We start from the raw sequence: 26049 nt of genomic DNA on the forward strand, positions 1-26049 counted from the left end.
TGTACAGACTTGAGTGTTTCTCACGTTGAAGAATGCAGAGAGCAGCTTAAGCTGCATTGATTGCATCGTCAGTGTTGAAATGAAATCTGGTATGTGTTGTCTCTACACAGAAACAAGCTATTTCCCACAACTTATATCCATGATACTTTTTTCCAAACACAGCAGCCGATTCATTTGATATCCTTTGTGATAAATGTGGCACAGACTAGAATCACTAAAACAGACACAGATAGATTTTAAATACTGATGACCATTCAAGCTCAAATCAAGTTTTGCTTATTTGTGGGTTTAATATGAGAGAATACGAAAAACTGACATGTACAAATCAAAGTAAAAATATATAATGTGTCAAAGAGATAGGGGTATAACATTTCTATCTGAATGATAGCTGGTGATTGATCCACAAAAATAAGTTTCTCTATCTTGGTTTTCATCTGTGGTCATCTTGGTTTTATGGAACCAGAATTGACATGAGAGGGTTCAGTACAACTGAATGCTAAACAAAACATTTGTAGGCGTCAAAATGTCACAATTAACTTTCATTATCTGAAAACACACTGTTAAACAGTAAAATATGTTAGTCAATAATACGGACAACACCCAAATCGATCAACGCCATGGTGGCAACCTGTCAATCACAAGGTTGCCCCGCCTCCAAGCATATGCTGTTAAAGAGCCTGTGACACGAGTTTCCCCCATCATCCAAACCCATCAATTTGAGTAAATATTCTCCCCTTGAAAACCGTTACTGAACTGATTTTGGATATTTGTACTTTGATAACCATTAATCTGCCCTTCAATGTTGACCATATTCTGGATCTTCTCTGAGATTCTTCAAGTCCCGCCAAATTATGTGTGACTTCATTGCGAGCACAGCGCTCCAGCTGCACCGTTCCGGATCCCAGCATCTGCATGTAAACGCACGATGGCGCACACAGCAGCAAGCTCAGACAGCATCACAGTTTAATTTTGAACGTGTCTGAGAGCTCATATGAGGCTGAAGGATCGGTTTATGTTGCAAATGTTAGAAGTTTAGGAATTAGGTGCGTCAATATGGGCGATCATACGGTCATGTAGCCAGTGGTGGACTGGGACTAAAAATCATCCCGGGACTCTCGACCGGCCCACTTCGGTACCGCTAGTAAATTGTCAACGGGAGGAGTGGGGGATGTGCTAGTGCAGTGGTTCTCAACCTGTGGTACGCGTACCACTGGTGGTACGCCAGCTCCCGCTAGTGGTACGTGGAGGAATCTGACATATAACATTTAAATAAAATAAAAATTTAACTTTTTTTTTAATTTTATTTTATTCAAAGGTGGGGTAGGTAATTTTGGAGAAACCAGCTAGAATTTGAAAATACACAACCGGAAAAAATATACCACTTCCTTACAGAGCCTTCCACAGATGACATTTTTTTATGGATTTTTTGTCAAAGCACTTAGATATTAATTGCTATCGGGATGTTAAGAGCATTCCATGGAATATAACAAAAAGTGTATCTCGAGCCGGTTTCTCAAACTTGTGACTCAGGAAGAAGGCATTTGCTCAAATAATGGAGAGAAGGCTGTGACCGAGGTCAAACGCTGAAAAAGCACACACTTGTCCTTAATTGTTGTCTTTTTTCTTATCTTTTTTCTTTTCTTTTTTACTTTGCCACCACAGAAATGGCAATAGCAAACATCAGCAGACTGAAGATGAGCTATTAGCCCTTAGGCTCATCTGCTCCTGGAGGCTTTCATTATTATTGTGGAACTGAATTCCCAATAGGACATTTTCTGTTACGATGTAGGTTGTTGCAGGAGGCCTACATTCAAACTTTGGTATAGGTCCAGGAAATGACATGTGTACAGTTGACATTTGTTGTGTGAGAATAAGTTATTATTTTGTTCTTTATATTCTCACTTGTGGAGAGAGAGAGAGAGAGAGAGAGAGAGGGAGAGAGAGGGAGAGAGAGAGTCAGAGAGAGAGAGAGAGAGAGAGAGAGAGAGAGAGAGAAGAGAGAGAGAGAGAGAGAGAGAGAGAGAGAGAATTTTAACATTGGTCATATGGTGGTACTTGGAGAGCCAACTATTTTCTCAGGTGGTACTTGGTGTAAAAAGGTTGAGAAACGCTAGTGACTTATCCGACCGGCCCACTTTGGTACCGGCCCATCGGGATTCTTCCCCACTGCACCCAGCCCAGCCCAAGTAAACTGTCAACGGGGGGAGCCTCGCTGCTGGGAAACGGTGGACCTAGTGTCCCGATCGGAGTGGGAATAATAATAATAATAATAATTAGTGCACTTTATCCATTAATTTCCCCAACATTGTGGTAAAAAAAACACACGTTTAATCCATGTTGGTACTACAACTACAAAAAGCATCGGTTTGTTTTCTCATCAGGAAATGCAGACCGGCTCAAACAAACGATTTTTAAATCATCATCCTCACGATCATTTAATGTATCATATTTTCGCCGAATTGACATGAAAGCACTAATAAATGTAGTTTCATCCACTTGAGTTTACAACTACAAAAATAATCGATTTGTTTTTATATCACATCCGACGGGAGGAAATTCAGCAGCTCTCACTGCCGATTTTTAATCCTAATTTAATCATCATCTTCACCACGATCATTTATGTTTATGTTCACCGAATTGACATGAAAGCACTGACAAATATGAATATACTGTAGTGAACTTCATTAAAACGTTATTAACGTGCCTAAACTCAGTAATTCGCCATTTCTACGCATGACAACACACTTTGTCCGTGTTTGGCTCTCTCGCCGCACAGTGAAGCGTTCCCGCATTGACTTCACTTCCGGCTTCCCCCAAAACTTCAAAATGAGTCGAAGGAATTTTCCCGCGATGTTCGAAATTATTGATATTTATCAAAACGGTATCGCACCTTCTTTTTTAAACTGACGGTTCGAGATGACTAGTAGCCCAATATTTCATTGCACAACAGTTGTTACAGGCTCTTTAAGTGTTGTCTGTTTTACTCCAAGTAGAACGATGGATTACAAAACAAACATTAAGCTGTATTGGAAAAGATTCAAAACAAGTGGTTGTAATTTATCAGGGAATTGTTTATGAGATAATAAAACAAGTGAGAAATAGACTTCTATGCAATCTGATTTTATTTTTGGAATTGCTTTAAGCCATTTGAAATAATTCACTTCTGCATTGGCTTTACATTTTAGACCCAGAGGTTGCCCCATTATATTTACCAGTCTATTGGTCTTGTCATTCAGTGTCAATGCTAAATCTATATAATCTTTTTGACTCCATAATTTCTATAATCATGCTTATTAGAGACCATCATAGACGTTTCCCGGCTCAGTGATGGAGGTCTGTAACACTGCCTCAATACCTAACACCCTTTTATATGTCTATCAATACCCATAAACACACACACATGCCAAATTAGGTTGTGTGACATTGTTGTGATTCCTCCCAGAGGTGAAGCCATCGCCACCCTCACAGTTCCACAGATGAGAGGGGGAGGGGGACATTCTGCGACGGAGGGACAGTGAATGACATTTCCTGCTAACAAAACACCTCCACCACCTCCAACCCTCCAAAGGGCAGGCAATGAAAAACAGAATAAGAAAAAGAAAAGGTGTCATGTTCTTAGACTCTGATTCAAAAGGGCAACCTCTCACTGCAATGCAAATGAGCTCCTCTGTCTCAGTGAAATGTCCTTTTGTCTACCCCATTTCAAGTGTCCTGGGACTACACTGGAATTGGCCAATGAGTCACCACTCCTACAGATTAGCAAACAGTGGGGTCCAGTCAGTGCCACTTTCCCTCCAAAGGAAACAACTTAAATCTGTGAAATTTACAGTGTCACATAAACTCTGTGGCATCTCTCACTCCTTCTCAGAAGGCTGTCTCTTCTCTTAAAGCGGTTACTGAGTACTTTGTTCCTGTATGAAACATTTTAGTACAGTTATTTGTTGAAAAACTATAAACAAGACCTCAGAGATGGAAGAAGAACTCAGATCCTTTACTTGAGTAAAAGTAGAAATACTATGTTCTTAAAATTCTTATAAGTAGAAGTCTGAAGTATCAAATGTTACTTTAGTAGAAGTACAGAAGTAATATCAGCTCAAAAGTAAAAGTACTCAATAGCCGCGTTCACACCAAGTGCTTTGCCGTCCTTAGTTCCCAGCACTTAGTTCCCCTATGGAACTCATACCTCATTCACACCAACGGTGTTTCAGGGCCGGTTCGGAGCTGGAGCTTGAAAAGCACCGGGTTTTCCTCTTCACACCGCAGCGGAGCAGCCTCTTAGCTCCGGAATCCGGTTTGTTTTAAGCACCAAAAAATTGTCTGGCCAGAGCAAAAGCACCACATACGTCACGCTTACGTCGAGGCGGGGGCAGGGGCAGGGGCGGGATCAACTCCTGAACAACAACAAAAAGCCGGTGTTTTATCCAGTTTGTACACAACGATGGAGAAACTTAACAAGCAGCAGTGGTCCACTGAAGAGACCAGCTACCTACTGGTAATCTGGTCTTTCTAAGAGGTACAGAGGAAGCTGGAGCACAATCGGCCATTGTTGTTGTTGTCGGTGTCAGCTGTGAGGGGTTTCCGCGCGGTTTGGCTTTATGAAGCAGGCACGCAAACGGTTACGTCATGACGCAAACGATGACGCTATGACGCAGCACCAGTCGGACTCTTGGCAGTGTGAAAAGAGCCGGAGCTAAACCGAAGAACCGGTTCTGAACCTGAAAAGCTCTAGCACGGAGCTTGAACCGGAGTTGCGTTGATGTGAATGAGGTATAAGAGCCGATTGCATTCACACTGGGAGTCCCAGCAGCTTCTACTGAAGCTTTCCAAGTAAATCCCCAGAATGCCGATACCTCCTCATCACTCCACCGCTCCCATGTTTTCTTTTGTGTTGCCATAAGTTAGTCTCTTTGCGTTTTTGTGCAGGGCGAATGCTAATTCTAATAATGCTAATGCGAGGATAATAAAATGGTGGCTCTACAAAACATTTCAGAGTTTTACGGGGCGTGGTTTGCAATTCGCCCAGCCAATCAGAACTGGGGCACTTTTTTCCCCCCAGGAGAGTACCACCTCTCAGCAGGCACTAAAAATGGGGGTAAAAGTTCCCGGCACTATGTACTCTTTTTGGTGTGAACGCGACATAAGGGGTACTAACGGAACTAAACGGGAAAAGTACAGGGAAAAGTACGGGGAAAAGTACTCATAATGGCGCACTTTCACAAAATTATATTCTTTGTATAGTATTATATTATCACCTACAAATACATATCACAGTATTTTAATGTTTTAGTCAATGGAAGCCAAAATGTGTTAATATTAAAATACTTTGTTTTATTTATGTATTTTGGTAGTGCAGTACTGCTTCCAAAAAGGTGGTGGGGTGGAAGTATAAAGTATGATAAAATGAAAATACTCAAGTAAAGTAAATGTTGGAATAGTAATTTAGTATTGTACTTAGGGCTGTGCAATTAATCGTATTTTAATCGCAATTACGATTTTGGCCTGCCACAATTACGAAAACAACATAATCGAAAAAAACGATTATTTTGCTTTGCTAGGTTGTGACAGTGCACTGCAACATATCTGTTGATCTAATTTATTTATCATATTTATATATGTTTAGTAGCTTGTGGAAGTGCGCTCCAAAATATTTGTTGATCTTGTTTATTGGTATTTATTATTTTGATATTATTTATTTAAATGTATCATTTATTTAATTTATTTTTGTATTGGTTTTTCAGTTGAATTATACGTTCAGGGTAATCAACAGATAGAGTTCAAATTAATATTGGTTTTAAAGTTCAATAAATGTATGTTTTCAATGAATAATCGTATTTAATAATCGTGATATCAATTATTGACCAAAATAATCGTGATCATGATTTTTGCCATAATGGAGCAGCCCTAATTGTACTTGAGTAAATGTACTTAGTTGCTCTCCACCACTGCTTGACGTATTCAAATAAACCATTGTAATTGTAAGGTTGTGTATTGGCTATAGTTTGATGTGACAGGAAGATGCTCCACAGAAAGCCGAACATGATGTTTCTCTTCTGTAGCGGCCACCTCTGCCTGACTCATTAACCTCCCATCATTCATAGCAAGACGTGACCGAACGGGAGAGGAAAGTTTGCTGTTCATCCTGCCCCGAACTGTCACAGGGGAGCAGAAAAACACAGTAGCCACACACCCAACGCCCACCTCGTCGACAATGGCACGGCCATGACACGCCAGTACCAGCCCGGTTCAGACTGTAAGCCTATTTGTAATCCTTTCCGCTCAACCTGTGCTTGATTGAACATGCCTTTGTTAATGAGACTGTGTGGAGCTGTTCCAAAGTGCGAAACACTGGCTAGACCATTGACGCCGCCGTGTCCTATATTCTCCTTTTATGTCTCAAGGCACACAAATTAAAAAGAGGATAGGAGTTGATCAAGCCTGAGTACTTCAAAGTGATGAAAGATCTGAGGGAAACTCAAGACATTTCTACTTGTTTGACAACTGATATCAGTAGCTTGTGTTTACATTAGCCTGTGCCATTCCCAATACATCATTCTGAGTTTGGTATTGTTTGATTTGAACTGTACTGCTCTTAAGTGTACATTTATTTGACCAGATATTGATGTATGCATGGGTAGGCCTCCATTGTTAAACTAAAAAGGACCAAATACATTTAAAGTGCCACTGGTGATGTTGTCAGTATTATAACAAACACAACTACCGCAATAAAAATTAATAGTATTATTATTCTCATAAGAGATAAGAATAAGAGATCATATTGAGGTTACAACTCCAATGTTAAAGGTGCCCTACTTTGCTAAATTACAGGGAAACCAGAGCTCCGACAGCTCTGAATGGTTAGCTGGCAGAGTTGGCCCCTTAGCCTATCACGTACAATGTGTTGCAAAGCTAGTCAATAGAAGCACGAGTGTTACGTAATGATGTCACTAGGTTACGGAAGTAAACAAAGGAGTCCATTTACATTCACAAAACTATACATCACACAACAGAAAAGGGACAACCCCAAAAAGCACAATAGGACTTCTTTATACAAACAAATTATAAAAAATACTCAAATTTGATTAAAATTGTGAATTTAAAAAAACGTTCCAATAAATATACACTCTCAAAGGAGGTTGTTAGTATTAAGAAAAGTAGCTTAAAAGTCCTGTAATCAGTAAATTAAAATGGAGGGTTGTGCAAAGTCAAATTGCGTCCTGTTGTAGCGTTAATTATTTAATAGTGTTAATATTCTAAATGTTTCACCTTGAAACAAACCTCACTTAAAGTTCCATGGGCAAACAAATATAAAATGCATCTTATTCTCACTGAGTGTGGCCCAGACGTCGCCCTGCTCAGCGAAGGCAGTTGAACGAAAGCGAGACGTGTTCGTAATTAAGCTCCAGCTAAAAGACGCGCAGCAGCTCGCTGGTCGCAGGGTAACAAGTTGCGGGGATTGAGTGGCGTAGGTCGAGCTGTGTGCCAGGGGGAGATAACGTGGCCTCTCGCTAGCTTACAGTGAGCAGACATGAATGACAACTTCTTCAAATGGCCCGTCACTATGGAAACCTTCTACAAAAGCATCCCAGCTATTCACAAAGAGGAACACTGAGGCAGTGGGGAAACGGATAGAAGAGGGGAAAACGCAAGGGCATGAGAGATAAACAGATTGAAGAAGTGGAGCAGGGAAGAGCGAGGGGGAGGAGGGAGAAGAAAGACAGATAATAAGAAGCTCACAGCGACAGAGTGGGAAGACAGGAAGGAGAGGCAATTCAAGAAAGAGAGAGAAAAAATAATGGAGAACAGGGGAATGAGGCCAGAGTTGTGAGAGACTGGCATATGAGACTGTGTGTGTGACAGTGAGAAAACATCACTCAATATAACAGCTCCGGCCTGTGTGGTGCGTCCGGCAACACACTGCCCTTGTGTGCAAACACCAAAGTGACCCTCAGCGCCATAGGACTTCACATATGTCCGCTCACACACACACATAGTAGACATACAGTACACAAAGCTATGTCTGTGCTCAATCCCCTCCGGATCATAAAAAAACACCCGTTGAAAAGCCATCGCCATGGCAGTGAGCATCAGTGTGTTCAGCAATGTTGCTCCCCATGACGAGCAGACACTGCACCAACTGTCGCTTCTTTCTTTTAAAATGTTTACAAGACAGTAAGTCACAGCTTGACTTCTGAGAGGAATTATGATCACGGAAAAATGGAACGCACCAGTGGTTTTTGGGATGTGTTAAGGCAGGTTAGTGAATCCCAGGTGGAACGGCCTGAGTCTGGGTCACCTCACTGATTAGGAGGTGAAGGATTGTGGGAAGTATTGGGTCTAATGTAAGGCTAGGGTTTCATGAACTCACAATATATCTTCCAAAGTTAAACTATATTTAAAAAAAAAAGGGTTCACCTTTCACAATAAGGATCTTGCTTGAAAAGGAATATATCCTAAACTATATCAAAATGTTCATAAAGATAAGAATAACATGCAGAATGAAAATGTCCTGATTAAGAGATCAAATGTCTGACCTAGATTCAAAATACCCAATATCCTTAGCCACCCTATTATGTTACATTATTAACCTTGAATATAAAAATGTATTCTGAATCTTGGCCTGAAGCAACTAACTAAAAAACCACTTCTGCAGTAAATGTTTACAATCAAAATAAATGCAGCCTTCTTTTTGAGGTTACAGAGAACACAATATATCATCTTCACAACCCACATCATCATATTGTTAACATCGTATTGTTACAATTCTAGTTTAAAGGTGAGATACGAGGGTATACAAATATATGTATCCCTATAAAAAGACTAAGAGCTGCAATGGGCACAAGAGCTCAATTCTACTTTGTCAGTTATCTTGCATCTAGCAACTAGCTGTCCTGATTCAAATGTGTTTACTTTGAATACAATTTACAAAAAGCTTACAGAGAGTGTAGCACCATCAAGCAGCAGGGGTCTTGTGGACCTTCACAGTCACTCCACATTTGCAGCAAAGCTTGCAAATTCATATCTTCAAAAAGAACCTCGTCCCCCTCACACTGCTCAATCGTATCCTCTCTCCCTATTTTTTTCTCCCTGCTATTAAATGCTGTCACAAAAACAACATGTTTCCTTTGCTCAGTTTATTTTCTTCCCTTCTTTTTAACAAGCACTGTATTATAACTAGCACTCCTTGCTGTCGGCTACCTGTAAAGTTGAAATCTCGTAATTGTTCATTTTATACAAGTAGCTTGAGTGTCAACTAAAATCCTGTGGAAATATTAGGCTAAGTGAATAGTGTTAATTAGAGCAACTGGCTAACTGCCTTTCCCCCGGAGAGAAGGTGTGTCCGGGCTATTTTTGAGCTCCAGTTGGGGGGCCGGTGGGGTCTTGTCTTCTAGGCCTGCCCTTGCCAGTAGAGCTTGTTCAGAGCTAGAAATAAAAACCCCGAAACCATGAGGATAATGCTACTTTTTTAAGTGGTATGATCCTAATTAAAACCATATTTCATCTGAAAAGGTTTTGAAAATGAGAGCTCAGACGGGATTTAAGGCATAATAGATCTAAAGGTAATATACTCCATTTTCATAATTGGAAATTCTGTCAGAGACTTATAAAAAAAAAAGTTAATAACCTGCTCGTGTGGCAATTTCTTATTTTCAGTGTCAAATGAGAGATTCAAAGAAAAGGGATTCTGATAGGAAACGTTATTATGTTACAGTGGGTTAACACTGTGGGTCATATCATGGATAGTACAAAGCCAGGTCAAACCAGTAATATTATGACATGAACTCCTACTAATTAAAAAGTGGAACGCATGTTTTGCACCCATCAAAGTGCTGATATGGGGGTTATGTCCCACTGTTACAACCACTTGTTTTCACCTGCCAGTGATAACGTTTAGGAGGCGTTTACACCTAAAACAGCCTGGTAAACAAAGCAGGGGGGTTTATTGGTGGGAGTGTGTTGCTTCAGGGATCCTTGACATGAAATACGATCCAATTTAAGACCAAGGTCATTGAGTTGAAGGTTTGTTGATACTACTTTAGAAACATTTATTGTAACTTTTAGAGTAAACAGTCAAATTAAGAAGCAAGGAATTTTCGCTGCATGTATTTGGCCACCGTAGATCCTTCCCAAATGATGTCACCTTGCAGTCCTTCAAGAATTTGACTATTTCTTTGTTGCCGGAGCAACAGCAGCCCCCACCTGTTACCCACCTTTGGACACAATCATTGCATTTGTTGAGAAACACAGGCAGTGAAGAGGAGCCTCTGAGAAAGAGCTAACGGAGCTTAGTGGTTGATTGAGAAAAGTGCACGTTTGTTTACAAGCCACACACCAGCAGAGTGTCCTTGGTCACTCAGCTCTGACATAAATAAAGAAAATGACTTCAGGGTTCCTGATTTGATTGTTTTGCTTCCACTGCAAATACACAGTTGGGTTATTAAAGAAAGCATTAGTGGAGACTTCTTAGAGAATCGCTATGTTCCTTGGAAGTGGAAGTGAGGCTGTCCTGCAGTGTTTTTACAGACAAACAAAAGAACCCATGCAAAGTGCATCTTACATAAATATAATGTAGTCCATATGACCAAAAGGGCATGGGAAAAAAACAACATCAGCTGCACAGATAGCTAAGCCACTCTCTGCTTTGTCATCGCAGGGCAAAGGTCCTCACTTTCCTCATGCTAATCCTTCCCCCTCCCTCACATCACACACTGTTGCCCTCTGACACATATCCTCACATCCATGTTGTCAATACTGTGTGGTCTCCGTCTCAGCTGCTATCTCCGGCACCTCTGAAAGACAGGTGCTGTTCAGACTGCTTGTGTACTGGCGGAAGACATCAGGATGCACTCTTACTCCTGTGTGTCATTACTTTTGTATTTAACAGACAGGTGGTTGAAGAGAGGAAAGCAGAGCCATTTCCCCTAAGGCCCCTCTCGATACAGATTTCCCCCATCTCCGTGGAATATTACTCCTCCGAGTCTATCTCTACAGCCCTATCAACCACAGCCTTAAGGGGTCATACACAGCCATCATAACATTGGATTTGGTTGGATGCAGTAGATACAGAGTTGGATATAGCTAGCTGAGTAGCAGGAGGAAGAGGAGAGGGGATGAAGACGAGGAAGCGGCAAGGGAACATGTTTGTTTTGAGTATGATCGGAGTGCACTACTTCCAGTATACACAGTATCATTTGGGAAGAGCCATGTCAAGTGATGGCAAAGGCTTGACTTCAGCTTCCTTGTTAGTCCAATCATTGTTCAATCCTGATGGCAAACGACAACATATAAAAAACTAGAATATGGGATTGAGTGTAGAGGCAGGGCAGGTGATTATGACTTTAACCCAATAAAACTCAATAGAACTCCTTAATCTATCGCTGAACTACCTTAAAATGATTTATCATGATGATGATCTGCTTCTCCTTCTTGTTGGCGTGAGCGATGAGATGTCACAACAGCTTTTAAAAGAGAAAGAAAGAAAGCGTAAGGCTCTATAAATTGTTAATAGCTACTGTGGTTTATTAAAAAGGGGTTATTGAATTTGAGCCAATATCAAATGATATGGAAATACAATAAAGACGAGAGAAGGTAAAAACTTGAGGTGTGTTTGCAAAGAAGGTTAGGCATTAAAGTCAGTCAACGGAGAAATAAGTGATAACTCTGAGCTGCTGCGATAAAGAGATAATTACACAGAGGGTTTTACCCAGAGCTTGTTGTTTAGTTGCTAAGCTACGCAGGTGCAAGTTTGCAAAAATAAAGCCCCGGAGTGTACAGAACTATATCTTGCAGGAAGAAGATAATTGCTTTTCATTTCGCGTTAATGACCCGAGGACTGTGATGATTGAGGTCCATTTTTAGGAGATCTGTCTTGCAGCAGCATAGGTGTGCTTACAATATGTTTGACCATGCCTGCATCTTCCTCAGGCTGCTGTCAGTACAATCACACATTGTTCCCGTCTGCCCACTAAAAGCTCTCTGCATGCGCAACCCCTCCATATCCCTCCTTTCATCTTGATTTTCTTTGAGCATTCTGGTAAACTCTTTGTGCTCCCATCTCCTCGTGCTATCTCTACCTCTCTGTACTCTCCGTCTGTATGGAGCCATGTGAGCAGGCGACCCCCTCAGCCCTCTCTATCCGGGCTTACCGTCCACGTGGCCTAGAGCGGATTACATTCATCACTGTGCCAGATGTGTATGACTAAAATAGCTAGAACAACTAGCCTTGCCACTAAGTGCAAACAATGCATTTAGCATCAAATTGACATTTCCCCATTTATGACTCGGATCATTAGGCAAAACACTCGCTTTGCCTAATGATCTCCCCTGTTTCCTTTGTCTCTCTTTGCTTGGAATCAGAGCTGCTGTCTTCATTACCTGGATCACAAGACTAAATCATCTAGTTTTCACTTCATCACTTCCTTTCCCCCCCTTTTCCCATTCTTCCTCCTGCAGCTTCTGCTTCCAGCGAGCGGATATGGAGATCAGATATCCGATAGGCCGCCCACTGTAACATATACATTAGCATGATTAAATTGGCCATTGCCTGTCCCATTTATTAAAAGACTCTTTGCACTGGGTGGGAGGTCTATAGCCGGGACGACAGGGATAGGCTTTATTGGTGTGTGTGTGTGTGTGTGTGTGTGTGTGTGTGTGTGTGTGTGTGTGTGTGTGTGTGTGTGTGTGTGTGTGTGTGTGTGTGTGTGTGTGTGTATCGCTGTTGTTGCCTAGCTTTACTACAGCAGAGAAGCTAATGAGGGTTGCAGGGGTGTTTCTGACACAGTGCTGGCTTCCTGTGGGGGATTTCAGGTGATGTGACGGAGAGAGCGTCTGTTGGGAAGCGATAGCTGGGCGGGAAAAATGTGGCGGTAGGCTCGGCTCTGTCGTTGGCTACACAGGAGATTTAAGGGCTTAGGCGATGGTTAGCCGGGGCTCAGTTTGTTTTGAACTATGGGCCTGTGTTTTCTGCGGGGCGCTTTATGTGGACGCCGACTCTTCCCCCCACTTTGTACTGCACTCTCAGCAGTCTAAAAGAGGAGGATTAGAGACCGGAGTGTGCCTGTCTCTGGTCGGCCGGAGAGCACAGACGCCTAATCTCTCGCGCTGACGAGAGGGGATTTGGAAGGAATGACCTGGGCTCACTTCTCTCTTTCTCATACCCGCCAGAAGTGGGAAAAGTACTCAAATATTTTACTTAAGTAAAAGGTACTAGAATGAAGGAATATTCTGTCACAAGTAAAAGTCCTGTATTCAAAATGTTACTCAAGTTAAAAGTAGAAAAGCATTTGCATCAAAATCTACTTAAAGTACCTAAAGTAAAAGTACTCGTTGGCCCGTTTCAAAATAATATATATCATATGTTCTGATTATAAATATGTCGGCATTAAAGCAGGTCAAGGTGAAGCTAATTTGAATCACTTTGTATACTGTAAGGTTATCAATGTTTAATTGAAATCTGCAAAGTAACTAATTCAATTATTACATTTAGTGGAGTAAAAGTAAACGATTTACCCATGACTTGTAGTGGAGTAGAAGTACAAAGTAGCACCATTAAAATACTTGAATAAAGCACAAGTACCTCAAAATTGTACTTAAGTCCAGAACTTGAGTAAATCTACTTAGTTACTCTACACCACTGGTACCCGCCAAGTTGAGTGAAAACACATTGCCGCATCCTTCCTTCCTCCCGCCACTCCCTCTCCTTCATTTTCCTGCTGTATGACTCTCATCAGCATGCAGCACCACGCCGCCGCTCCTCAGGACCAGGCGGGCTGGCAGACTTGTCAATAAAAGGGACAATAGTAACAGGGAACCTCGGCGAGGCCCCCAGCCCTGTTACTGACGTCTCTCTCATCCCCACACTTAATAAGCACGTAATTGTTGAGCAAGCAAAAGGGAAATTAGGCAAGCGAGGAGGGAGAGAGGTGAGAGGTGTAAATAGAGAGATAGTGGAGTGATAGGAGACAGAGGTGAGGGAATCACAAGGACAGAGTGTTCCAGTGAACAAACGAAGACATAATATAGACATTTGGTCCTAAAGTGTGTGCTGCAGTAGAGTCAGCTGCATGAGAAGAGGAGAGGAAGCACACTGTGTCGAAATTGGAGGGACTGTGGGGGGATATGCTGTTCAGTAGGAGCTGACATTGAGAGCAGGCGGGGGAAAGCTGTTTCAAGGACACTGTAGAAAATATCACATGCAGTCGCTACAAGGCAGCCATGAGTTGTGGCGAGGGCACGCTAGAGCAGGAGAGCAGCCAGAGAACTGCAGGACAGAGGAGGGGATCAAGGACAAGCAATGTTTCCATGATCTGCCAACATGAAATGATAGTAGGTGACAGATGTACTCGCTGAAAGAGAGGACGAAGTTGTTGACCCTACTATCGATGATACGATACCAGGGGGTTGACTTTGATGCCGGAACTCATTTGAACATCTTTGGACTCGATACTACCAAACCACAGCAACAAAGTCAAGCAGCCACATTATACTCGGACATATCTGAGAGTAATGATGCACCATTAGTCCAAAGATTTATGGACAATATATTAATTGACAATTTGGGTAATTTCCTTCTTCAAGGAGATCATATTTTCAATTCTGACAGCATGATTATGGATAAATGACTGGCCCCGATTTACATGCAATTTTGGGAAATAACCAGGATATACCTATTGGTTTTGTTAGGATAGCTGGATTTGCATGTGAAGCATTCAGTGTTGCTAAATAATCTGAAACAAATAGTTTTCGACTAGGTAGTTTTGCAACAGCTAAGTGTTGAATATTATGAGCAATAAAAAAACAATATGGCTTCTTTGTAGTGTCCTTGTGATTTCATGATAACTAATTAAAGCTCAAGAACAAACCAAAGCCCGGAGAAAAACCACCCAACCCAGAGAATGGGAACACCAAAATGCAGGTGAGTGCCGCATTGACCTGAAGTCTTCTGTTTTTGGGTGCCATTCTAGTTGTCAGGCAAAAACACATCATGTACAGTAGGCCGATTTCCCCAATTTCAAACCCTGACAATTTTTCAAATCTGAATCTTTTTGTCAAGCCAGTGAAATTGCTTTTATCATTCACATTTTCCAATTCACATGCCCTATCGAGATGATGTTAACAAAAAAAAATCACTTTTCATCACCCTCGTACAAGGTTGAATTACAATTTCCCCTCAACCTGACACTGATTACCACTTGGAAGTAAGTTATGGAGGGCAGCTGAGTTTGACTGCGTGCGGTGCCACTCTCCTGTGACCACCCAAGTTGATTTTAAATGAATCTGCGCTCTGATTGCAGAGCTCCCTGCTCCTTCCTCCCCCCTGCTGACACCGAGCAGTGGAGCAGAGACGCAGCCCACGTGTCTGCATTAGCCTACGAGGCTCGCGGCGATGCAAGGGAGGCCATCTTTACCAGGGGAAGATGATGGATGTAATGTAGATATGCTTATCTGTCATTAATCCTGGCTCTTCCCTCCCTTTGCTTCTCTTCTGGGGGAGGGCAGAGGGTTTTCATCAGACTAGTGAGGAGTATAACTCTAGTGAGACATGCTGAGGCCGACAGCTAATCAGTCATGTCTCTATGGAGAGAAGACACAGACTTCACAGCAGGAGGATCCACCTCTGAGCCTCACTGCTACAACCCCTTTTTGTCAATCGATTGACCTTGCTCCCCCACCTCCTGTGTCTTTCCCTAAAGTGTGCAGCACAAGTCGGACCCCGCTGCTGCTTCCTTCTAGATCCCAAATCCAAACCAGCACGTCGACAGGCAGACAAATCCCCGCGCCCTCGCATGACTGGGCCGCCTGTCAGCTTCCGTGCTTCAATAATAGCGCAGTGGAGCTAAATAGGTTCCTGAAACATAAGGACGGGATGTGATGAACACTGAAGGGAGCGGTTAGAGGGTAGGTGGGGAACGGTAGGGGGTGGAGTCCGGTGAAGGCGGCTCGCTGCTAAGAAGGATCTATAATTAGCCGCAGAAGATCAAATGACTTTTAATGGGTTTGTCTGAAAACAGCAGACTATTTCAGATGTGCGCTCGGAGCGATATTCATATCTCATCAAACTAATGGAATCCTCCCGAGTGCTTGATTGCTTTTTATCTCAGATCATAATGGCTTATGGAGGTGCACAGCTGCAGCATTCCTGAGCTGCGGCTTTGTTGAAAAAAGTGCTTCTATAATATTAAATGGAAATGGCTGTAAGAAGGAATTCGCACATGAAGTCAAATGACATGGGTAGTCCTTCAGCTCCCGATCTGACAGCGCTTTCAAGGTTTGGTGCACAACAGTTGTTGCTCTAGGATTCTGTTCCAACGGATGTTACAGTGCTAGTGGCTTATGATACATTCTCGGGATACATAATGAAAACCTCTACTGGTCATTAGTTTCAGAAATAATTTTAAAAAAGAAAAAAGATAAGGACACTAATATCAGGGTCATAGCTCAGCCATTGCCTGATCTGGGTGAAGGGAGGTCTGGTGCAGAATGCTAAATATGTTGCCATTACAGTCCCTTGAGCGTACAGAGCACACAAATACACACTCAATGTGATATGCGTGGGAAACATTACAGTGCAGATAGTATTTATTTGAAAGATTAGTCAATCAACAGACAATAGCTGGTCATTTTGAGTTATTTATCAAGCAATAAAAGCCAAATATTAGCCGGCTACAGCTTCTTAATAGGGATGCTCCGATCGCTCTGTCTGAAACCGGAGCCCAGGCTGCTCTGATTGGTTAGCTGGAACGCTCTGTTGTGATTGGTCAACCACTTAAAGATGTCCCGCCCCTTAACCTATCACGTACAATGTGTTGGAGCGCTAGCCAATAGAAGTGAGAGTGTTACATGTCACTATGTTACTGATGAAAACAAAGGATTCCAATTTTAGCCTTTGCAGACCATTTACATACAATCCTATATAAACACACTACAGGAAAGGGAAAACCAATAAAAGTATAAAAGAGCCCCATTAAAAACATGATACAGCAATAACTTAATCGATGTTGAAATGAAAACTGTCTGTTCTACTCTTTTGACTCTTGCGAGGTTTCTGCATATTAAAACTGCATTCCTGAAGACGTACAGTATGTACAGTTGATGCAAGGGAAATGCAGACTGAGGCAGCATAGGGAGTTGCTGCATATGCTTATGTGAAATGATACAGTGTGTGTCACAGTCTGTTTGTATCTATGAGCGTCCTTTATTTCCCAGGGTTTCCTGCTAGCATCCAAGCTACATTTCACCCACTCAGTCATCGGGGGCATTCTATTTTAGACCGAGGAAATGATGTCCGATGAATTCCAGCCGGGCTCTCACTCTCATTTACATTTTTGCCTTCTCCTTAAAGTATACAATGCACAAGCCTCCTTCCTGTTATTGCTTCTGAGGGATCTGAAGGCTCTTCATCATGCATCAACACCTCTCATTGAATTAATTACAGTGCATGGAGGCAAGAGCTTAAAGATGAGTAGGGGGTAGACTCAAAGGAAAATCTATTTTTTCCTCAGACGTTCAAGGTGAAACGCTAGCGTCTCCCTCCATCGAAGGTGAAGTCCCCTCCTTGATCTGTCTGTGTCCCAAGTGGACCCACTACAGAGCTGCTGTTTGTCCTTGGCTACCTTCTCCTTGAGAAAATGCTGTATCAGACAGGCTGCTAACAATGCTTGAGTACCAGCGGCAGCAGCACAGGCCTCTCGCTGGGGGTATATAGTTACACTGCGCTGCTTCTATCTCTTACTGCTATGACATTTTCATTTCCCCCTACTCTCTTGAGGGGGAAAGGATCCACTTTAGGGGGGGGAAAGAAACAGGATGGACTTCAAGCTTCTCTTGGTTCAGGTCTGGATGATACCATTTCCACTACAAGCAGGGGGGTAAACAGAGCAGGGGTAAGAAGGAAGCTCGGTAAGAAAGGGAGGAGGCATGCTTTGTTTTCCCTGGCAGGGTGAGGCGTATTTGTGCAGCGTTGCTCAGCAAAACAGAGCACCATAACAGTCAGACAGCCTGCCAGCACCGCCTCCTTTCCCCATTCTCCTTAGCTATAAAACTATGGCAAGCTTTGATTATACATGTGCATGCAGATAAGTAACGAGAAGGACTTCTAACTGCTCTCAAAACACCACAAAAACAGTAACGGTGGCTCTGACAGTCCTCAATCACGCCCCAGAGCACCCTTAGCATGACGCCATGACACCAACAAAGAAAGTCCTTCCAGCGTGCATTCTATAAAAAAAAATCAGCACAGAGACACTCAGACTCATCCAGCTCTCACACAGCAAAGGGACAAATAATTCAACAAAGCGCTACGAACAAAATATATCAATTATAAGTGAAGATTGTGAAACTGGGTCTGATTCGAATGCTCTTGTACGACAAGACAGATAAATCCAGTGGAAGATGGGTTCAAACACGAGTAGAAACAGCCATTGAGTAATTTATGCTCTTAGATTTTCTGGTGCAGGAAACAATGCCTGGCTCTCAGTTAAACGGACTTTGATTTTGTAGCTGCCGTCCTCCATTCTCTTTGACTTTGTGCAAGGGAAAGAAACGCAAACAAATCAGTGCACAAGCTGCGCCGGAGCCTGCGTGTGACTCACTGATCTAACAAAAGGGAGAGCTACACACCTGAATAAGAAAAGGGGGGGACAGTAGACGGTCCATATGGAGCGACAGGGACTGAGGAAGAGACTTAAACAGAGGTGCAAGTGCAGTATAACTCAGATAGCACAGCAGATATTTTATTCATGGGAAGAAAAGCCCAAGCAGCAAGAGTGACTCACTGAGCCACAGGGACGCACACACGCACACTGAGAAGGGGGAGGGGGGGGTGACAGGGTTTAACCCACCTATGTTGACTGTCTTCTCATTCTCAAACAGAAAGCACATTAAAAAATAAAGTCTGAAATGCCAGGGCTCCTCTCAAAGGGATTAAAGGGGATGTTTTTGTACACAATTTGTGTACAGTCCCTCTTTCGCGCTATAACAGGGAGGGAGCAGCACAATACAGCGAGCCGTTTGCACTTCGGGCTATGCATTCCTGGGCACTGTGGCATATAAACCAACAAAAGGAATTCTCATGCAGCCGTGCTGAGCCGAGCTATTTTCAACGAAAAAACACAGACTCAGGTGTAGTGGCGCTCACATTGGCTGCGCACACACGGGAAGAATGTGAAGGCTGGGCAGATTGGCCTACATATGGCGGGAGGCCTGGTGCAACTTTAGCGCTGTGCAGTCATGAGTGTGTCGTTTTGAACCCACTCACTCCAAGTCCCAGCCACCTAGGATCTCTCAGCGAGAAAAGACGGACTAAATATGTGATGAGCTTAGCTGCACAAGGATTCAGACACACACACATTGAATAGGCAGACACACGAAGATTTCCAGTTGCAAAAAAGAAGTAGGCAACTCTGGCTCACGTGCGATAATTAGAGCCTGGGAGACAAAGCCTAGCATCGTGAGAACAAGGCCCGCTTGATGAGGCCTCTCTATTTAAATCCCAGGGATGAGCCGAGAGCGTGTCGGTCGATGGAATCGCTCCAGGAGACATGCAAGGGCTTGGAAGGAAGAAACAGCCATGGCATTGAAAAGAAAGCGGAGAAACAGACGGAAGAAGGGCACAGTAGTGGGAAGGTGTCTTTGAGGAAATGAAGGCAATCAGAAAAGCCTTCCTACACTGGAAAAAATGAACCGTTGACTTTAAATGTATTATATCAACAGATGACACATAATTGTATTAGGTTAGTTGAAAGCAATAATGCTAAGTTGGACATAATATTTCTTATTTAAACGTAATATTATTGCTTTCAACTAACCTAATACAATTATCGGTTGAGTCATTTTTTCACTATACTGTTAGTCATAGAGACTTCAATATTGAGCGAACACCACTGATATTTTTTATTGAAGATATTTTCTTTCTGCAGGGCTTGGAAATGAAGGTTTGACTGAGAGAGTGGGGGTGTAAGTGTGTGTATTAGCAGCCGGAGAAAAAGGTAGGGCTCTGGGATTAGTAGGCCTACCTTTCCCTGCGCCGATCTATAAGCACCCAGTGTTTCTTGTCGCTAAGAGGATTCACAGGGATACGGGGCTGTCCCAACAATTGAAATCGCGACTTTAGACATTAATCTACCATTTCAAGGGCGGGCGACGCTGATTCTAAGCTGATGGGGCACGTGCTGCTGCCTTCAACTTGATTGACACGGCACAACGTGGAAGTCAAAGAGGCTATCTGTGCATCTAGAGGCGAGTGGAAAAAACCTCCGCCACACACAACAATGAATTGAGAGATCATTATCAAACGCAAGTGTTTCTCCTTGTTGTTTTGGGGGGTTTTTTCAGGCGTGAAAAGTCACCAACTGTCTGTCGTTGCCCAGTATCTTGATCACCTCTGTATTGTAGCAACGCCCTGGGTTGTCCCGGCTATTCAGGCCCACACAAAAGGCCCTCATAGGGAATCATTCAGCCTTGCCAACGGACAGCCAGATAGCACCCGCCCCGACAATCACAGCCACCTCTGGGAATTCATTTTGCAATTGTTCACTATCAGCCAATATCCAGAGCAAATACACACGGAGGCACACAGCAGCTCACTTTAATATCAACGCTCGCCTTCAAGCACGCACAGCGCGAACACAGACTTAAGATGATAAGAGGAAACACTCTGCTGCAAGAGGACTGAAACCAGAGACCAATAAGTGGCTCTAAAATACATTGGGTGGGTTTGTTCTCCTTCTCCCTGTGCACAAGTAGGATTTCTGCACTTCAGGTGATTGGATCTGCTTTTCCATTTCTCAAGAGCAACTTTGAATCGCTTATGGACCCTATAAAGTCCCTATAAACCCTATAAAGTCAGTCCTCCAGCATAAAGTCAGATCCATACAAGCTCCATCTCGAATTTAGAAGTGTGTTTACATAACTTGACACAAAAATGTTTTGGGATGTTATGACAGGCACAAATATCTGATGTTGTGTTCGTAATGCTTTGACGTTTTCATACTGTTTTGGTCAGGACTGTGGTAATCTCTTATGCTTAAATCAGCAGAGAATAACATGTACTGAATGCATTAACTGATATTCTGTATTTCATTAATCCAGTGGGAGTCATATGAGCAAATGCCTCAGAATGACGCAATTCCCCGGGTAAACCTGCTGTGCGGTTCTACCCTGCGCCATATTTCTGAATAACACAGCTTCTCACCATGGATGTTCCTCAAGTGAGTGACATTGAAATAAAACATTTGCTTTGGAGGGATATGAAATGTAGTGGTGAGCTAAGGCAAAAACCTCTTGAAGCCAGTGCATACTATAAAGCCTATGATACAGAGATGCTCAGATGAGATGCAGGGGAACACAGCTGAAGAAGCAAATGCTCACTATCTGGAAATCTCACAAGTATCCGACAAAATACATGCGTTTACACAGCTGAAGTAGCCGCAGAAGGCTTGCAAAAAGGAGAAACAAGAGGGCCGCTCTGGTCCAATGACACCTCGACAATCGCAGTGCACAAAGAGATGAGGAACAATGAGAGGAGAGAGGTGGAGGAGAGGGAATAAACCATCCCTGACCACCAGCCAGCGTCTCACAGGAGCTCTCACCGGCTCGTAAATTCAAGCTCAAGGTCCAGAGGAGTGCGTTCAGTCTGCGTGGCAGCACAGAAATGTCTAACTCAGTCCGCACACACCAGCAGCTTCACTGACAACAACAGTATCTGGCTGTCCAGTCGTGACATGGTTAGAAACAAATGAGTACTACACAGGACAGAGAAACAACACAGCATTGGTGTCTTGTTGGGAGAATGACACGTTGATGTTTAACTTGATGCTTGAATGAAGCAGCACTTTGTGAATGTGTAACCCTTTAATAAGTTAAAAGGAATACTTCACCCACAAAGACCATTTGTGTCTCAATTGCTCAGCTTTGTGTGACCTTGAATTGGTGAAGAACATGTCTCATGCTTTAATGGTGAAGAAACAACCACAATCGAGTCAATTGAAGACACAAAAGCTTTAGTGTTTTAAACAGTTTTACATACAGTCAAGCACTGGCAAAGGCACACTGCTCGTCCATGCAGTGTGTGTTTGAAATGGCACGATTTGAGAGAAAATCCATGCCCTTGAGAAGTAGTGAGCATACAACTAGATAAATGAGACTTGGATGACACGGCAACAAGTGCTGTCTGAGAGATGTAAACTGATGTTTTGTTTGCCCTTTAAAATGGGCCCCAATTTAATCAACTTCAACAAGACTTTTATTTTTCTTTTTTTGATTCATCGTCCAAGAACAGGCATTCAAGAACAACAACGTTTTGTTCAATAATTTAAAATAACACAGGATGAGTTATCGATATGGTCATTTTAGGTGAAGTTGTGCTAAGATGTCCGTATGTTAGATGTAACCTAAAAGAAAGTCTGCTTTGGATTTGTTTTTCTTTGATCCAGCTCAGTTGTGTTCATATTTGTGTTCTACCTTAAATATGCTAAAGGTTCTACTTTTCAACGTGAGCATCTAGGCCTCAGTTCCCTGTCGTTCATTTGGAGGCAAATGAGGCTGGTGCAAGAAAAAGGGAATATCCATATTCTATGCAAATAAAAATGCCATATCAAACAAAGAAAGCCCTGTCCTGCAGGTCAGCCATTGACTAAAGCCACAGGAATCCTCAGCATGCGCCCTGAAGTCATGGCGGACAGCAGCCACCATACACTTCTCCATTTAATCTGGGTGACTGATCAGGAAAAAGCATTGATTTCATCATTCAATCATCTCAGGAGAGTCTGTCCAGTGTCGATCTGAACATCTGTGCAGCAGAGGCTCCCTGCAGAGGGGACAGGTCATTTGTTAGAGACTCTGCAGCTGCAGCATGGATTTGTTGAGGACATAATAACCATTATTTCCCCCCCAACACAATGGCAGCCAATACTGCCTCAAAATGGCCGAGGCTTTTGTCGCAAATGCAGGAGAGGGAGAAACATTCTCTGATAAGCACTATGCACAACAGTGGCAGGAGGAGACGTCTTGTTAAAGTGTTTTGTCATGGGTGCTTCAGCTGTGAGCAGGAACACTTGTGTTTACTCTCTGGGGGGTGGCAGTGGTGTGGGGGGGGGTTTGTTTGCTCTGAAAATGGGTGCATTGTTACCCGATGACACACATGTCTGACACTGCAGGCACCAGGACAATAACTGGTGAGCCAGCAGGGAAATAGGACATCAGGTTAGAAAGGAGTGTGTATCTGACAAATGGTTCGAATTGTAATAAGGACTACAAATAAATCACAATTAAGTATGAAAAATGTGTCTGCCTGCATCACAGGGGGGCCAACCTGTTGACATAAAAAAAAAACTGGAGTATGAAAATGCATAAATAAAGAATTTCCACCTTCTTGTTCTGAGAATAAATTATACACACACATGATGGACCCCGCTGTAACACACAGCAGGAAGTATAGGCTCCAGTTATGATTCAGTGCAGGAGTCCTGTGTGTCCCCAAAGGCCTGACAAAGCGCCTGCTGTCTTTCATTTGATCTCTGCAGCAAACCCTGCTGTAATTCTTCCTACGTGCTCTTCAGACCGCTCCACTCACATCAACAAACTGCAAGTCAGAGCTGAAGAATGACCTGAAAGCAAGCCTATTAATATTTAACTGCATCTCCGATATGATGCCAGCCTTAAGGAACACGTTTGAACCCTTTGAACTATACAGTAAAAGTATTATGTAAATAATTTTATGAGTAACAGAAATCAATCTGATCCCACAATATTATTTTACTCTAGTGTGGGAAACATCAAGCGAGATAAAACTGTTATTTCCACAGAGTGTATGCCTCATGGGGATAAATCCAGGCCAAAGAGATTTGCTTTTGAATGCAACATTGGTGTTTTGATCCGAGTCAGGATAGCCTGGCGCAGAATGGATCAGAAAGCTGTACATACCTCAATGTAGCCGGCCAGCGCTGGAACCACAATGCCCAAAAGAAGGACTGATATCGCGGGGACTGGACCCATCTTCCAGGATCTCCGCTTCGCTGCTGTAAATAACTTGTATCCTGAGAGCGGAGTGTGAGCTGACGTCCCGGGGAATAGAGCGGGAACGCGTCCTAGTAATAATCTGATAATCTGTCCCGGAGAGTGGGACGGGTCCTGCTCCGCTTGTTTTGTTACCCGAGCTCGACAGAAACGTTGTCTGACAGACTGAAGTATTTGGGTCTCCTCTGGAACTGTGGGCTGAGAGTGTGGCGCCGCTGATCTGCCTCTATGCCCCCTCCCTCTGCTGCTCCGTTGCCCCCTCCCTCCGCCGGATCCACCGCAGAGAGCCACCGCGCCCCCCGGCGGCAGGACCGACGTAGTGACACAAGATTCAAGGCTTTTATTGTCATAGCCTATATAGCTACAGTGAGTGTAGTTATGACAATTACATTCTTAGGTCACAGGCTCCTCCAACAGTGCAACACAATAACACAGATAATAGTGCAAGTAAATCAAATAACATAGAATATCATAGAAATTGTGCAGCATAGTCTGTACAAGTAATTGGAACACACAATATATTGTGTGTTCCAATTACTTGTAGACTATCAGAAAGCTGTACCTCAATGGAGCCGGCCAGCGCTGGAACCACAATGCCCAAAAGAAGGACTGATATCGCGGGGACTGGACTGGACTGGATTGCATTAGTATTATTATTAGTGCTATAGGACTAATAATAATACTAATGCAAATATTTTATTAGTACGCTACTACTACTAATAATAATAATAATACTAATAACATAATGGTAAATAATACTAATACAAATACGAATAGGCATACTACTGCCACTACTATAATAGTAATACAAAATATTATATGAAATCGTTTAACACCAGTATAACCATAATTACAATAAGTGGTGAACAGATTTAAGATACTTAAGGGTGCATTCACACCTAATAGTCCGCTCTCTGGTGCGCACCAGACCACAGTTTGTTACATTGTTTCATTTTTCAGAAGGTTCGGTTTGCGTTCACACGGGAAAAACTCAAGCGGACTATAAACTTTAAACACAAGTCATGTGCTCGGAAATGCCGTTCAACCATTGGTCAGACATTAAGGGGGTGAAAACGCAAATCCCGGCAATTTCTAGCGGAGCCTCCGCCATGGAGCATCGGCATTTTTGGCAGGTTATTCTCAGGCTGCTGTTAATCTGGAGATCAACAGACACTAGCGGCCCGCCATATGATTATATAATCAGACAACGTCCGTTAAAAAACATTATAAAACGGACAAGTCAAATCAAGCAATCTGATTGGTTCTTAGCCGTGATATACTGAGCGTATACAACGGGTAGAATTGTAAATTACTTTTCACAACAAGTCAGTATCCCTCCGCGTCTGAGAAAAAACAGTATACCGTTGGGCTGGAACAAGAAAGCAGCGGAGAAGTAACGGGGCAGAAGCCCTCCTTTTTGACGCAGCGGTCCAGACATAGACATCAAACGGCAAAACATATTCAGTGTGCAGTTCCTTTGGCATTAGGGCAGGGATATCTACAGTGCTTGAATTGGAATAAAAAAGGTGCCAGTACTCTAAATCAGCAACAAGTATTTCGCACAAAGTCATAGTATATCCTATAATGCTGGTGGGTTTGTCTCTTTACTGTATATTTTAGAAAGGCTCACTGTACTTAAACAAAATGACTCAGGGTGCATCTGAGATTAGAGGGGGTGCAGTGGTAAAGTGCTATTTTTATAAGTGGGGAGTGGACCTGACACCCTCTAGTCTAGGGGGGTCCGGGGGCATGTTCCCCCGGGAACATTTTTTTTTAAATATTGAAGTTAGATGCATCAATCTGGTGCACTTTGAGAGCAAAATGAAGAGATATATGGATACATCTCAACATCCATAATGAAACAACTGTAAACAGATTTACTTTTTCTTTATGGATAAAAAAGAAAGTAAAGCTTGACTCCTACTGGCTGGTTAAATGACTCCTCGTCCCTGAGGCCACTACCAATTTTTTGTGCCATTTTGCTGGATTTATTTGTCAATAGCGTCGCTGCACAAAGTGAGTTTTAGTTTAAATCTACTA

The 26049-nt window shown here is 42.8% G+C and overlaps 1 protein-coding gene across 1 annotated transcript in view; it reads right to left on the minus strand.

The window, feature by feature from the left end:
• aplp2 (amyloid beta (A4) precursor-like protein 2) overlaps positions 1 to 24217 on the minus strand; it is a 60534-nt gene extending 36317 nt beyond the window's left edge. The window contains exon 1 of the mRNA XM_079675575.1: positions 23917 to 24217. Coding sequence (XP_079531701.1) covers positions 23917 to 23988 — 72 coding nt within the window. The 5' untranslated portion in view covers positions 23989 to 24217. The remainder of the gene's footprint in view (positions 1 to 23916) is intronic.
• Positions 24218 to 26049: the final 1832 nt, after the last annotated feature.

Source organism: Notothenia rossii (assembly GCF_949606895.1).
Source record: "Notothenia rossii genome assembly, chromosome: 4".
NCBI lineage: Eukaryota > Metazoa > Chordata > Actinopteri > Perciformes > Nototheniidae > Notothenia > Notothenia rossii.